The sequence below is a fragment of the Temnothorax curvispinosus genome, unplaced genomic scaffold (genome assembly GCF_003070985.1).
Source record: "Temnothorax curvispinosus isolate PA1 unplaced genomic scaffold, ASM307098v1 QBEX01012135.1, whole genome shotgun sequence".
In the NCBI taxonomy this organism is placed as follows: Eukaryota; Metazoa; Arthropoda; class Insecta; order Hymenoptera; family Formicidae; genus Temnothorax; species Temnothorax curvispinosus.
The window spans coordinates 162,483-178,190 of record NW_020221915.1 but is presented as its reverse complement, the minus strand read 5'-3'; the positions used below and the strand labels follow the sequence as shown (position 1 = coordinate 178,190).

The following is a 15,708-nucleotide window of genomic DNA, read 5'->3' as shown; positions in this document are numbered from 1 at the left end:
AGGGCGCGAACACTTAATTGGCGCCCTTTTTTACCTTTTATTAAAAAAGGTGTTTTTATGGTATTACTACCTCTTTGTTTCATAAAAAAAGAAATCCTGAGATTTGGACATAATAAAACTTTCATAATACTAATTTCAAAACTGTGATTTTAATACATAGATATTAAAATATTTTACTTTTTGTCTTCTTTAACTATTTTATTTGTATTTATTTCTTATTTTTGCCTTATCTGCAAAATTTTGTAAATGTGTACCTACTTAGATCTTCTTTCTATATAGATAGTGCAATTGCTGTAATTAATAAAAAATTATCGTTGTTTGGAAGGAAGGAAGAAAACAAAATAAACTGTGAAATAAACAATTGAAAAATAAAAGAAAAAGGATATAGCACAAAATAATAGAATAACAAGCTTTTAGGTATCTAGCGAATATTGTTAGATTATTATTTGTTATCGCAGTTTTATTGTATGTGCATGCTTCTTTTCCATTTCTTTTCTGCAGATAATATTATCGGTATTTATATTAATATAATATATATTTAATAATGTTCAGTATATGTGTACATACGTATATTGCTATTAATTTTGTCACAACATTATAAATTTAATACTTAGCACTCTTAGCAGCGCTAAATGTATGTGGTATTAATTCTAAAAGCTGACCGGGCCGGGATGGTATCTAGCTTATGAAAGGATATACCAAAAGTAGCTTACAAAAAGTATACTTGGCTTGACATATTGATTTGATTTGATGATAAATATTTGATTTAATGATAAATATTTATAAAGACATCAGCTATCTTGCTACGGTATTAAAATCGCGGATAGAAAAATATAATTTTCAACTTCGTTAACAAAAATCATTTATATATTTATAAATGTTAAGTCACAGGAGAATTTCTCGCATGTACTTTTCGCTTATATATATATATATTTTTAATAATTCGCGGATTGCGGCTTTTTGTAAATTAGGATGATATATATGGAAAAATAGCAAATATACTTCATGTACCAAAGTAATCTTTATTTTATTTACAATTCACATAATATATTTATACATATACGCGTATTATTATATAATATATATGTGATATAAACATCATACATGTATACTGTATACATACACGTATACACGTTCATGATGTACACGAAATACATTTGAAAATAATCTACGCATTTGTAAAATCTGTATTGAAGTCATAATCATTGGAAGTCAATTTAAATCCTTCAAGCTGTCCCGCCAGCTTAGTAGCAGCTTTTTCTGGAAATTAGAAAAAACGTTTTGAAACAATTTAATATTATATGAAACACTGAATCTTTTTTCTTATTTTTCCTCATACCTCTTCTTACTCGTGCTTTCTTTTCCTTCTTGAATTGAAGTTTTTTAAGCTTGTTCAATTTTTGATTGCCTTCTATCTCGAAAAGTGGATCTGGTTTCTTCTTTCTCTCACCAGACATATCTTTCTTTGTGTCTTGCAACTTCTTTTTTAATTTCTTCTGCACTTTGTATTCCTGCAATAACAATCAAATATTGTACGAAACAATATCCATTGCGCGCACAGTTTCCGATAAATTTCCAACATATTGTATTTGGATCTCACCGTTTCCTTTTGCATTTCGATCTCCATTGCCGCCGTGACAGGCCCTGTACTATTGATCAGCACAGGATCTGTAGTGGGATTATTCGCAGAATCCGTTGCGAAATTATCGAGCATCATTCTTTCTTCCGCAGCGAAACTTTCGATGTCGAATTCTTTAGCCATTTGACTGACTATCTCGGCGGATATGTGACATACCGATTGTTCCGGCGGTACTGTATAATATCTAAGAAAAATATTAAGTGTTAAAAAGTAGAATTTACCACTGTGCAAGAATCCGGAATAAATGTAACAAAACAAACCTGATTTTTCCGGAGTTCCAATCCTCAATAATGCCACGCGCAGCAGCAGTCGCATCAGGCACCCCACCTTTCCTATATTTTCCCATTCGTGCTGCTTTCATTGCGAAAAATTCATCCGGCGTAGAAAAATCTTGCACATTGTATAATTCCATTATCTGTTGTCGCGAAACTCTTTTTAAAATTGCAGTTGCTGGCGCAAAAGGATCTTTCAACGCTTGAATTCTTACTGCATTTTTGAGAGCTACAGATGTATCATCGGAATTTTCATCCGAATTAGCGAATACTATACCAGGAGAATCTAATAATTTTATTTTAGAATCTAACTGAACAATTTGCATCGTTTTCGTTATTCCTGAAATTAAGAAAATCATAAATTAAATTAATAAGTGTGTATATATATATATATATATATATATATATATGTATATATATGTATATATAAATTAATAACAAGGCTTAATTATAATACAAATATTTCATTAGTTACAAATTATTATAAAATAATTATAGAAAAAATTAGAGAAAAAAATTAACAAATTCAAAAATGTAATTATTAAAATAAATGGCTTAAAAAGCGCAGCTGATCGATACAAGAGCTGGTAGCAAATAATTAAGTACCTGGTATATTTCCCACGTTACACGCTTTGTTGCGTTTCAAAGAATTAATAACGCTAGATTTCCCTACGTTTGGCAAACCAACAACACCCACTCTGATACTTGTTTTCACATTATCACTGTTTCTGCAATAATTCCCAAGTAACGACAGGAGCAATTCTGCCCCGAAACAGGTGTTGCTCTGTATCATGGATTCCGTTTTCTTTCCTAACTTTCTTCTACCTAATCGATTTGCTTGATTTTGAGTGGATGACTTAAATGCCACAGCAGGCAAGCTGACCCTCAAATATTTCAACCATTGATCTAAGTTGTCTCTGGGAATCAAATCAGCCTTGTTCAGAACTAACACTAGTCTCTTGTTTCCCTTTGCAGATCGGACTGCTTCTTCCACCTATATCCAGAATTAGTAAGTATTTATAACAGATATTATAAATAATTAATATATTTAGTATATTTATATTTGAAATAAAAGCTTTATGAAACTTACCTCTTTGCATCGTGTTCCCAGTGGATCACGAGCATCCACAACCTCAAGAATGACATCGGCTGCGTCCAAAACCTTTTTGAATTCCTTGTAATAAGCCTTGAGCGAATTTTCTTCCTTAGCAACGGCACTTTTTACTTGATCAGAATCTACTTCCATGGGCCTGTGTGTTAACTGCTTCTTCTCGGCCTGGTTAACCAATCCTTGGAGACCACCCTTGGCGATTTCCTCACGTTTTCTCTCACGCGCCGCTTCCCTCTGCTTCTGTTTCTCTTCCTCTTGTTGCTTTCTCATTACCTCTATCTCCTTTAGTATATCTTCTTTGAACGGACACTGATTCGGTATTTCCGTCATCTTGGCTTTTTCTGAATAAAAATAAAATTACACTTATAAAATTGAACGTTATAAACATAAATCTATGTATATTGACAAATTAGAGGACTGACTTTTAGAATGCTTTTTGGCCTCCTTCCTCATTTTTCGATTGTGCTCGCGGACCTTCTTCTCGATCTTGTACCTCTTCCGGGCCGGCATGCGCTTGCTCTGCTTATCTATTCGCAATGATATTAAAGTAAGAAAATTATCTTTAGGTTATATTAATGTAACAAACGTCAAATGCATATTATAATATTTTATTAATTGCTATTGACTGTAAAAAGATGGGCAGTATTGAATGAATTAAACAACTTTAAAGCACATAACCTAACAAATACAATATAACTTGTTTCAGTTTCCTATAAAGTACGCAAGATTCCAAACTTTCGATGATACGGTTAATACACTTACTGCGAAGCTTCATGCTTGCTGATATTACAATTTCACTAATATAATCGCAATACTTTCACGATTATAGCACACGTTCGAGCAACCAAACCACGTGGAATCCAACGAGTCGACCGAGTGAACGCTGCCGAGAGTGCCGAGAAGGCTTCCGGGCCGCGTTTAGCAGACACAACTGTTGAGTTCGTCTTATCAACACTCTGCGTTGATTGGTTGGTTCTAAAAGTAAGAGCCAATCACGTTCGACTGCTACTGAGCGGTTTGGTCCGCTGAATGCGCCCATATTGGGAATGAGGGAAGCTATTCAATCGCAGGTCGCAGGTATTTCATCGCGATAAATTACTAGAATAAATTACTAGCTTCTTACATGGAACAAAATAACAAAAATATGAAATTCCAACGAATTAATGAGATTTCCAGTTTTGGATTTCAGTAATTAAAAAAAAATCATTTTTTAAGTAAAAAAAGCATCGAATTATCTTTTCATGGTGATTTGGAATTAAACGTCGACTAATTTAATCGTCGACTATTTATATTAGTAAAATTTCATCAAAAACGTTGTTAATTTTGTTCATGCTAATAAAATATATATTGTAGATGCTCCTCTCGGCAAGTTAATCATCGATTACATTAATTGGAACTTAGTTTAATTTTGGTGTTTAATTCATATATAATATATTTTCTTTAATCTAATTTTTTTAATAGATACTTTAAACTATAAAAAATTAATATTATTATCCATACATTTTAACGCAATGATTTAATTAAATCATTCGGCAGAACCGTTTACAGCAAAATTTTTTTCACCTATGTAATTTATTGCAATATGTATTTTTTCCATGCATTTCCAATAATTTTTTTTTAACTACAATAATTATAATAATTTTATCTATATTAATAAAGTACTATGTATTATTAAAATAAAAATAAATATTATAATATTTATAAATAATAAGTTAATCGCAGTTTGGTCGGAAGACGGACAGTGAAAGGCATACGCATACGAGGACACGCGCAATTCTCACACTTTCATCTTGTTTTACAAGTTCGACGCGATAAAGACAAGGCCATTTCTGATGGCTGCCACGTGAGGCGGAATAGAAATTCTCATAAATTAGTTTTAACGCGCATCCCGGAATATACTCGCGATCGCGAGAGAGTGATACAGTTTCTCCTATCCCGATTCCCACGCCGTGTGTGTGTTGTTCCGTGAAGCGAACAATTAGGTAAGCGACGATCGGTGAAGTTCATCGGTTGCGCTTCTTCACGAAAAGTAGGCGATTTGAATGCGTCGATTTGAATTTGCTTCGATAGAAATGACGAAATACAATGGAAATGGAATACGATCTACGAATTAAAGACCACGACGTCGGCGGTAAAATTCACGAAAGGGAAATGTATATATACAGGCGTTGGAAGCCAAAGATCCGATTTTGTCAAATAAACTTCTTATTTTTTCCCCTTAAAATGCATTTTAATGTTTTATATTTTAACGCGGCACGAGCGAAAGGCGCGAAACACAACAGGCCCGTTTTTTTTAGCTGAACCTTTTGCGCGGTTCATCTTTTCTCTTTTTCTCTCTAACGTGAAAAGAAAAAGAGGAAAGCTGTACCGTGGCAAAAGGTTCAGCTAAAAAAGAACAGGCCTTTATGTCCATATATTGTCCATTCGTGTTGCTCGTACTTTTTGCATTTAGAATCTTCGCTTTTTCTTTCTTCAACGCCCAATATATATTTATCTCGTTTTACGTGCAGAAATTTTTAGGTCGGTATTCATAGTCGTTTTTTATTTTAAGACCGTCTTAAGTAATATCTTAAAATGCTAATACGGCTTTGTGATTGGTTAATGACATCTTAAGATTGTACTTAAGACGGTCTTAAATATAAGAACCGACTATCAATACCGGCCTTAGAAATTTCAAGCCACGCGTACAAATCTATTTTCACGCGCCCCTTCTGAGAATATTCAAAATTTGAAAACGGCGCGCTTCCGATCGACGCGACGGATCGATCGCGGAATCCGAGTGGTGGGGGTCGAGCCGACGGCGGGCAGAAGGAGGGGGAAACGGCTCGGACTCGGGCTCTCGCCGAGCGGTGGCGTTCGCGCATCCGCCGCGAGCGAGACGACTCATTCCTGTAATGGCTGCCGTCTCTGGCGTTGTCAGTGAGTGTGCGGATGCCCGTCGCGAGTAGCTGTGCGTTGCGTCGGGAAGCTGCGTCCGTCGGTGGGTCGCGAGCCCACGAGATCTCGCGCGCGTATTGCGAGAGAGCGGATCGCGGCGGTGAGAGGCTCACACGTTTCGGCGCGGCGCGATTTCGCGCGTGACTCTTTCCTCCCCGCACCGGCGGCGATTTAAAAACGAGCGACACCGCATACCTCGAGTATACACCCTCGGTGTGTTGTGCTTTTCCCCTCCACCCTCCCCCGCCTCACGTCTCTTTCTCTCTCTCTTCCTCCGTCTGTTTACCCGGGGCGCGTGACCCGTGTCGAGAGTGTCAGCGACCCGTCCGAAAATCCGCGACGGCGCGCTTCCGGCCCTCCTCCCCTTCGCCTCCTCCATCCCCCGTCCCGCGTCTACTACCTGATCGTCCGTCCGTTCGCGAGACGCGTCGATGAACGCAACGGCGCGTCGGGCGGGCTCTCCTTCTTCCTCTCTCCTTCGCTCTTTCGCTCGCCTCTCGCCGTCGAGTGATGGTAAACACGTCGAGTGACAGCGTGCGCGAGTGAGAGGAAAACGTTTCGACTCGTCCGGCAGTCCGAAGGAAGGCGAGAGAATCGTGAGTCTGCGAGGGGAAGGAGCGTCGTCCGGTAGGGCCGCGCAGCCAGGCGGGCCCCCGAATTCTTCCTCACGTGGTTCAAGGCCGTCTAAAAGCGTCCTCGCGGGCGTCGCGAGTGCGTGTGTACGCGCGTGCGACGCGAGACGACGGCCGCGAGAGCTGTCAGCGTCGCCGAGAGACTTTCCATCCCGGAATATCGAAGAGAGAGATACCGGGCGCGCGCGCGGGGGAGACTCTCGTCGGGCAGTCCCCTCGAGCGACGACGACGACGTCTGCCAAAACCCGATGCACCGTAAGTACCCGCCGATCCCTCTAAAACTGTTATTAACGTCATGCGATTTGAAAGCCGCATAGAAAAAAAAAGATTCTTGATTTGAAAATATCTTTAGTTTCGACGGAAATCTTGAAATGAGATTAAACGAAGAAAACTTGCTTGATGAAGTCGTTTTCAGTTCAAGAATAACAGAAAGAAAGTTGAAATTTTTGTAAGATTATAGATTGTTGCGTATACCCCAACAATGACGCGTTAATTTGAGCATATAAGTTTTGATTTAACGTTTTCTTTTTTTTTCCATGCACATACCGGTTTATATTTTCACATGTTTTTCCACGATCTGATCAGGGTTTGTCCCATTTCACGATTGCGTAATTATCTCTTTTTTTCAAAAGCAAAAAAAATCTGGCTACAAAGGATTTATTCGCCTTATGTTCATTTCTACCAATGTAGATTGACTTTAAACTTGGTTTGAGACCCTGCGCACAATAGAGCACATATATTAGGAATAAGAACAAATATTAAATATCAGGATATGTTAATGTAGGGATATTCCTATATTTTGTCCTTTTTCATTGTGTGTTACGTTTAATTATTATTTCTAATTCCGACTCGCCTGATATTTAATATTTATTAATGCGCAGGATCTTACCTTTTATCTTTTTTTTTTTATCTTTTTAATTATCTTTTATTTTTTTTCTTAGAACTAGAAAAATGAAAGGTAAGTTAAATCGAGATTAGAGTTGATCAGCATTGGTAGAAATGGACGTTAGTCTGCGCGCGACAGCGACGCCTTAATCTATTTTCCCCTCTAGGCGTGTTTTGACGTATCGAAAACGGGAGCTTATTCCTGGTCCTAATCTTCCCCGTGGAAACGTTATTGACGTATCTCTGGACGTTTCCGCTGATTTCCTTCATCCGTCGTAACTTTCCAACTTTCTACATCACTCGTTAGTGCATCTTCCTATCTAGGCCTCGGGTTGAAATGATATTTCAGAGTCCATTTCAAGTTAATTGGAGAGAATTATGATTTTTGTTATCTCGTTTAACATTCCCGAAGCTTTATACCTCGTGATAAGAGCGTGATTGTCTTCCGTCGTTAATTGTACGGGAATGACTGAGCGTTTTCGTCGAGAAAAGATTGACATTCTTCTCCCGGTGTATAATGACAATTTAATTATGTCTAGAAATTAATTAAAATGTCGGCTGCAACAGTGACATAATTTTCCTTACATATATGTTACATTTGTTACGGTATCACAGTCACTATGAATGTATCATATCGCGGAAGCTGTAATAAAAACCCATTTATTTTCATAGATTTCACGAATCGTTTTAGACTAATACAGAAAGTGTTGTGCGGTGTAAACTGGCCGCAAAGATTTTTTGCTGATACGATATAATATTCTGAATTAATAATCGCGCGGGTCGTTGCACGTTTCGAGATTTATTATACAGCACAAGATGTTACAAAATTAATGTCGATATTAATACCGATGTCGCACAGTTATTTACATCGACGTCGTACAATGTCAAGCGTGAAATTAAAGCTACGTAATAACAACGGCGTATGAGGTAACGACGAAGGTAAAAAAGAAGTAAGCGACAAGGATGATCAACAATAATTTTTTCAATAATAATTAAAATTAACGATTTGCGTCTACGAGCGGTTTTTTTAAACGAGAGTTTGTAATTTTCTGGTTAATTAAAACGCGTTGCAAATATCCACGAAACCGCTATTTTCGTCGCTCATTAAAGCTACTTAATGTTCGCAAATCGTGAAGAACTGCTTTTACAGCGACGTCGTTCGCAAATTGCGCCGCCTTTGTCGCGTCCTAAAACGATTACACCTGTATACGTTTGCTCAGCCGAGTATTGGCCGCGAGTCGATACGAACGCATCACGTGGATGGCGATATACTTCGCGTACATATATGTATACTGTGTCGTAATCGTGCAATGTGACAATGCGGTAAAAACGCGTCACACGTAAGTGTGGCGCATTCGGCCTTATCGAACACTTGACTATCAGGCTAGTGCATTGTGCGAAATTGACTTCGGCCGTCGGGTAAAAGGAAAATTTCCTGATTTGTGTGTTGCAGTCGCACAATGTATAATATAACATGCGGAGTATTCGCGGCAAATCGTATTCTAGAAACGGAAATGAGAAAATTTGTTCTCCAGATAACTTTAAATAAACCTCGATTGTAATATATTTTATGATTACCGATCAATACATTTTCGAAAAATCGAAAACTGCAGTGTTTAGTTTGACTTCAATAGAGGAGGAACTATATCAGTTTTCGAAAAAAAAATATTCAAATTTATTTATCAAATACGTTATCGAATTCTCCTTTAAAAGTTTAATTATGCTTTTAAAATTGCTTTTTTTTTTTTATTTAAATCGTTAGAAAACTACGAGTAATTTTTAAATAATGGTTTCTTAAAGTACGATTAATCCGGTGCGAAAAATCGTCCTTGAGTATCACTAACGCGAATGTGTAAAAACCAATTGCGGTGTTACCGCGTGGGCGCAAAAAGAAAACAATTTCTACGTTCTTATGATCGCTGAGATTTACATAAGGAGATTTCAGCAGATATATTTCGAAATTTTGTTCACTTTATTCGGTCTGCTTTTACAATCCCAAGATTTCCAACGATATTAGAAATCTCCAAGCCTCTTGCGTGCGATTCAATAATATTTGAATTCATGAATCCAATTTTTTTTTCTTGAAAACGTCTTTGGCACAAAAACATTTATCTCTTCTGACGCACGAGAAGTTGACATATTCTGCTCGTTATCGCTCCAAAATGCGCGCTGTAATTTGCTTAATAAATGAAAAACAGTTTATTATAACCAGCTTATAGCCCGCTTCTCCCGTTCCTTGCGATTTCTCCGACAAGTCTGAGATATATCCGTAAAAATACGGAGAAAATATGTCAATTTACGACGGCAATTTACGCGATGTTCGTTACGTGTGAAAATGTGATTATTTGCTAGACGAGGGGAAAATCGATTTTAGTTATTCGTGATTTATAGCTTTTAGAGACGCGCGCGCGTGCTGCGTCACGATGCCTCCAAATTGCGGAAACCCGTTACCACTTCGGAGATCAGACACGGTCTGAGGCATCTTGCCTCAGTGTAATCTTTTTGTCATTAAATAAAACTGTGATTAAATGAAATATTCTGAATGTATTACACGATTTTCAAAGAGCTATTATGCGCTAATAGATGGCCCTTACTTTGCACTGTTTCTCTAATGTTATTAATCATAGAAGTAAAAAACTTTTACATTTTTTACGTACCTGGTCGACGATGTTTGGTCCTTATTTAATTACATATGTTAAAATTGTCATTGCAATCGTTGACTTAAGCGACTTAAGTTAACTATTTGTATCATTTTTTGTATCATACAGATCTAATTTTACTAATTTATTTTTTATGTATGCCGAAATAAAAAATACAAAAAGTTATAAATTATTATTACATATGAGAAACGATCGTATATAATTATGAAACCATTATTTAAATTAAATTAACTTTTCTGCATAGTAATTTAAAAGGATTCAAAGTTTTGTTTTGCTTACGTGACTTTCTGACAAGTCAGAAAAGAAAAGATTTCATATTAAGCATCTAAAAAATGTTAAAGAGTGGTCTTTTGAAGAAGTAGTCTTGAAAATAAAAAGCTTTAAAAACTCTTAAAAGTACCGATGGTCTCTAAACTCTAAAGTCTTAATTGCGTCTTAAAAGTTGAAGACGTCTACGAGATACCCTTGTAACGTCGCAAAGAACATTTTCTAGACATTCAGGAATGTGTGTTCCCAAACGCTGCGTATGTACGTCCTTCCCGTTACATCAACGTTCGTCGCAATTTTTGACACTCGTCGATCACCTGTCGGGTGCAACTTTATTTCAGAAAGATCTGAGTCAGCCCACGAGGAGTCGTCCGCTGGCGACGAGGGGAGAACCGTGCCAAGTTCCGGTGGTACCGCGCTCTTCCTACGCTTCGTTTCGAATCTGTGACGTTATCCTGAGCCGCCCTACGGGGATAACGTTCCGTCTATGACCTACCGACTGTGATTTTCGACGCGTGACGCCACTGCCAAAAAGGAAACAAACCAGCGTCGATCGCGAACCTGCGTCTTCGTCTCCGCTTCCTTTGCCTTCCCATCTGTTCGTCGAAGACGAATGTCTTCCACGTCTGTACCAGAAACATATATGACACGATTTTTGCCGTTGTCTTGCTCCGAGATACCTATGTCTTCCTACGAATTCCAATACCCTTGACCGGCGAAGCAGAAGAATCCTCGACTTCCTTGAATTTCTCTTGAAGCACGAAATACGAAGAAAGAAAGGAGACAACTACGATATCGAGTGCTCCGAGAATGTTCCTTGACCAAGTCGCGAACGCGATTCGTTGACATTCACGTTAATCCGAATCGCATTCGAAGGCAAAGCTGCACATTGCAAAAAAAAAACGAAGGTGCCTTGTTATCGCTGTCATCGCCTGAACGCATTCGAAAGCTTCGTGGGATCGTTACCGCGTTCATTCGTAGTTGAAGCAGCTTACAAAGACTTCGCTTGTCGCGGGGATACGGCAGAACGACGCCGTGACGACTGTCGAGAGGCGCGTCATCGAGCCGGCCGCTTGTGATGCGGCGCACGCAGGGCCGCTGCTACCGTCGTCGTCTCGCGTCGTCAGCTTGCGCGACCGCCTCGTCGCAATAACGGCGAAGATGTTCGGGAAAGTGCCGCCGCCGTCGAACACGCCGGGTCCGCCTAATAATAACGGCGGCCAGGCGTCAGCCAAGTCGTCGTGCATCAGGCCGGCGACGACGGGCACGGCATCCTGTCTGCCGTGCTTCTCGGTGGAGGAGACGCCGACAGTGAGCGCCGACGACAAGGTGAGACCTTGGCGACCGATGAAGGACAACGATTCCGACGATTCGCCCACCGTGGTCTCCGAGGCTCCCAGCAACTCCCTGCAGCCGCCCGCCAGTTTGACGGACGCCACTTTCGTCGCGATCGAGCCGCCTAGGCCCTGCAGGACTGACGAAACGACGACGACCTGCGCATCCGCTTGTACCAAGACCCCGGCCAAGTGTTCACCCAAGGAAGGCTCGTCGCAAGTTGGCAGGAGTCACGCCAACGCGATGCAGAAGTGTCCCGGTCAGAACTGCTCGAATTATTCCAAGACCGGCGTCGGTAGATCGCGACGACCGCAGTCTACGTCGACCGGGAGAAATTTTAACGTCGAGTCGTGTACGAGAGATTATGCGAAAACCGCGAAGAAGATTGTTGCCGTTAATCGAGAGCCTCCGAGCGGCAAGGAGCCGTATCAGACGTGTAACGAGCAGCAGTCCAAGTGCTTGCAGGGATACGCCCCCGCGGCTACGGTCGCTGCCAAATTGTCTTCCGCGAGATCTTCCGAAACGATTCACCACACGTCGCTGCCGGGCGGGAAAAGGTCCAGTAACGAGGACCTTCTGACGGACACGTGCGCGAATTACTTCGCGATGTCGAATGGCGCGATGTCCAATGTGCCGGTCGTGAGCGAGCAGTCGTTGCACGCGCATCAGAAGCCGGCGGTTCCGAAGATGATCGACGTCAAAGACGGCGCCGGCGATTCCGCGACCGCCGTCGCGTCCTGCGAGGATAACACCTGCGACAGCGACTTCACCACTTCGACGCTATCCAGAGACTGGACGTTGAGGAGGGTCAGCAACGAGGTGCAGCAGAGCTGCGTGTCCTGCCTGCCGCAGAATCTTCCCACGGAACTGCAGTCGTCCACCTCGCCGAGAAACTACAAGGATCTCAAGGAGAAGTGTCGCGATTCTCTTTGGCGGCCTACGGAGATGGCGGAAAGTGGTGCGGTGCACGGATTGACGGTGTGCTCGGGTGAGACGTTTCAGGACTCGAGTTCGAAGAGGCGCACCGGGGCGTCCTGTCAGGCGCTCAGACACGCCGTCGCCTCGCTGAACCGTCTGGACGATTTCTACATGGAGAAGATCGGCGCGGGCTTCTTCTCGGAGGTTTACAAGGTAAGACGATATATTTTATTGAAAGAATTATGATAAGGTAGTCTCCAGAAGGTGGAGGAATTAGGGATCGATTTGCAAAAGAAATATATTAAACGCAGTTTGGATACGCCATCGACAAAATGTTCCTGCGAATGAATCTCACGTACAAAACGTATTATAATATCTCGAATATAATAAGTACGTTGTTTAAAATTAAATAATTAATATAATAAGCGATTTTTACTTGATTCAATGGTAGAACGAAAATCAATCAATGCCGTTCACCAATCGAAGACGCTATCAGATTTCGGGATACTTGATCGCGATAGAGGAGGCTCGTTAGAAAGTTTTTCTCCCGTATGGCAATGTGCTCCCTCTTAATTATCGCGCCATTGTTCGTAAACAACAATCGCGAATTCGAAACGGACGCTCGCCCGTATCTCTCGGGCTGTATGGAATGCGCTATCTTTGTAGATTAATATCTCGATGGAGAGATTAGATACGCCTGCCCGCCGGCACGAACGCGTAGCCTTCGTAAAATTAATTCCACTCGTAATCACGCGGTTACTCGTCGGTAACAAGCGATCAGAAAACGGTTTTTTTTTTGTCTCGGCGCGGTTTTCCGGGAACGTTTGCCGCATTAAAATCCCCTCCGCTTTCTGTACAACTTGTCAGAGGAGAGAGATCCGCCTTTTCCTTGGTTTCTTAAACCATTAAATTCTCTATCGATTACTCGCGAAACTGTGGAAGCTGCGGAGGAGGGTATTTTTCATTCGCGAGTCAGTGATTCTGAGTCATTTGAGCGATATATTACTCCGCGAAGCTAACACGATAAAGATATAACTTTTACCGCATAAATAGCGAAAGGAGAAAATAAAGTGTTGGTAAATATTTTGCGCAAAACCTCAGGGTAAATAGAAGTTACAAAAACAAAAACAATCCACTTATTACCTGTCTTCGCGTTACGAAATTCTACACCAATTGCTGCCACAAAAAGTAGGAAACCACTTGGGTGGGAATTTTTCATTGGCAAGATAGCGGTTCTACGTTAAACCGTTCCAAGTTAAACCGACGAGATCTCTTGACAACTGAAAATATTTTCAGCGGATCGGACTATTTGGACGAAGTGCAGCCCACTTGCTATAAAACGCACTTTTCTATAAAATTTCATGGTCACTGTACATACAGTGACATTTACGTTTTACGTTTGCGGACGCAGAAGCGACGTTGCGACTTAAGAATACTGTCGCAGTAGCTTACGTAAATCATTGTGTTTATTTGCAGCGAGCAGAAGCACGTAATTATTTGTAGGGCCTCAGCCTTGACTTCATTTTTCTTGATTGATATCAGGATTCTATAAAAATTACTTGCTTTAATAAATAGATTTCTCAATTGGTTTATTTAGGATGTTGCGGGAATAAGAAACGTTTGAAAAACATTTTTATCGAGTTTAAGACAGTTACATGTATCTTAAATGAAAGTTATGAAAATTACATGAAAAAATTACATTCTCGAAATAAATCTTGAACGAGGTGTACGACATAAATGTAGAAGTAACAGATGCGCAACTATAGAGAGTGGCAATTAGAATTAGCAAGCGGAAGTCTCGTAAGCACGAAATGGACGTAAATAAATTATATCGCTTTATCCATCGCGCTATTATCGTAACGATGAATCGACGAGACGGGCATGTTGATGCGAGATAGAGTCGTGTAGCAATTTTGCGGAAATCGATCGAAATTCGCTTGTCGAGTCGCGCGACACGCCGCATTCTGCGTCTCGCGAGGAGATTTATGCACGCGTCTCTCTCTCTCTCTCTCTCTTTCTGTCCCTCCTTCTCTTTATCGATCTAACTTCACCGCGTGCAAGTGGTAAAAGTGGCCGGAAAGCTGCTCCAGTTCCACGATATTCATTCCGTGCAGGCTGCAATTTTGCGCATTTGCCGGCGATTGCGGCAGATGCGCCCGTCGCGTCGAGGTGACGGCTGCGCTGGACTGCCTACCTACCTACCTACCTACACCACAAGTCAGCCGAGCCGATCCGGGACCTTGAGAAGTATGCCGCGGCTTCTCCGGCGTGGATAGGCGCGTTATAAATAGGTCAACAGGAAATTGAGCACGCTCCGTAGTGACTACGGTGATTCCTCCGGCGCAGCGGTGCGCAAACCTCGGACTTGGCGCGATTACGCAGCCCTTTGGACACTTCCCGTCACGAGTGACTTTTTTTTACAAAATTGGGCATTTTTATTTTATTTATATCCGAGAGTCATTAAATCGGACTAAATTAATTGTAACAACACCAAATGATTCCACCTCACTCTTACGAGCTTCAATTTCGAGAGCTCCGCGGAATAATAATTTCAACGTGCTCTTTCTCTCGTCTTTTCTTCGTTGCCTCCGGCAAGGATAATATTTTTCTGTTCCGCCAGATGTTGGATAGCGCACCTCTGCTTGAGCGCATTAGCGAGACCCTCGTTTAAAAATAAACTCGTGCTTCTCGATGTTATCGCGGACAGAATCGATCCTGTCGTTTGTGCCGTAGGTCAAATTCTACTTGCAATCTCCTTTCGAATGTGACTAATATTATTAATCGGAAGGATGACTAATGATTGGGTGAGTAAGAGGCTGTCATATAATTCTATTGATATAATTGCTCGCGATTTATTATATTGTCAAGTGACACGCATAAATTTTGGTAGACATCATGTAATAATTTCAAGCTAAACAAACAAAATTTGATAAGAGTGACATACCTTCTTGAAATATTTCGTATCAGTTAAATACTTAATCAACTTATTAAATATGATGAAATTTAAATCCTAATAAGTAATCTTACAATAAGACAAAATAATAATTAATT

At 40.6% G+C, this 15,708-nt stretch overlaps 2 protein-coding genes across 2 annotated transcripts in view; one reads left to right on the top strand and one right to left on the bottom strand.

Annotated features, from left to right (window-relative positions):
* Positions 1 to 1,058: 1,058 nt before the first annotated feature.
* LOC112462256 (guanine nucleotide-binding protein-like 3 homolog) lies at positions 1,059 to 3,903 on the bottom strand. The gene is made up of 8 exons (XM_025027936.1): positions 3,785 to 3,903; positions 3,445 to 3,549; positions 3,002 to 3,363; positions 2,518 to 2,905; positions 1,900 to 2,251; positions 1,601 to 1,823; positions 1,340 to 1,511; positions 1,059 to 1,260 (listed from the first exon to the last, which is right to left on the bottom strand). Exons 1-8 carry the CDS (start codon positions 3,795 to 3,797, stop codon positions 1,169 to 1,171), a joined length of 1,707 nt encoding a protein of 568 aa, XP_024883704.1. The 5' UTR covers positions 3,798 to 3,903; the 3' UTR covers positions 1,059 to 1,168.
* A 1,990-nt stretch (positions 3,904 to 5,893) lies between these two features.
* LOC112462253 overlaps positions 5,894 to 15,708 on the top strand; it is a 32,158-nt gene continuing 22,343 nt past the window's right edge. Inside the window, exons 1-2 of the mRNA XM_025027926.1 lie at positions 5,894 to 6,847; positions 10,746 to 12,870. Of these exons, the coding sequence (XP_024883694.1) occupies positions 11,566 to 12,870 (1,305 nt within the window). The 5' untranslated portion in view covers positions 5,894 to 6,847; positions 10,746 to 11,565. The remainder of the gene's footprint in view (positions 6,848 to 10,745; positions 12,871 to 15,708) is intronic.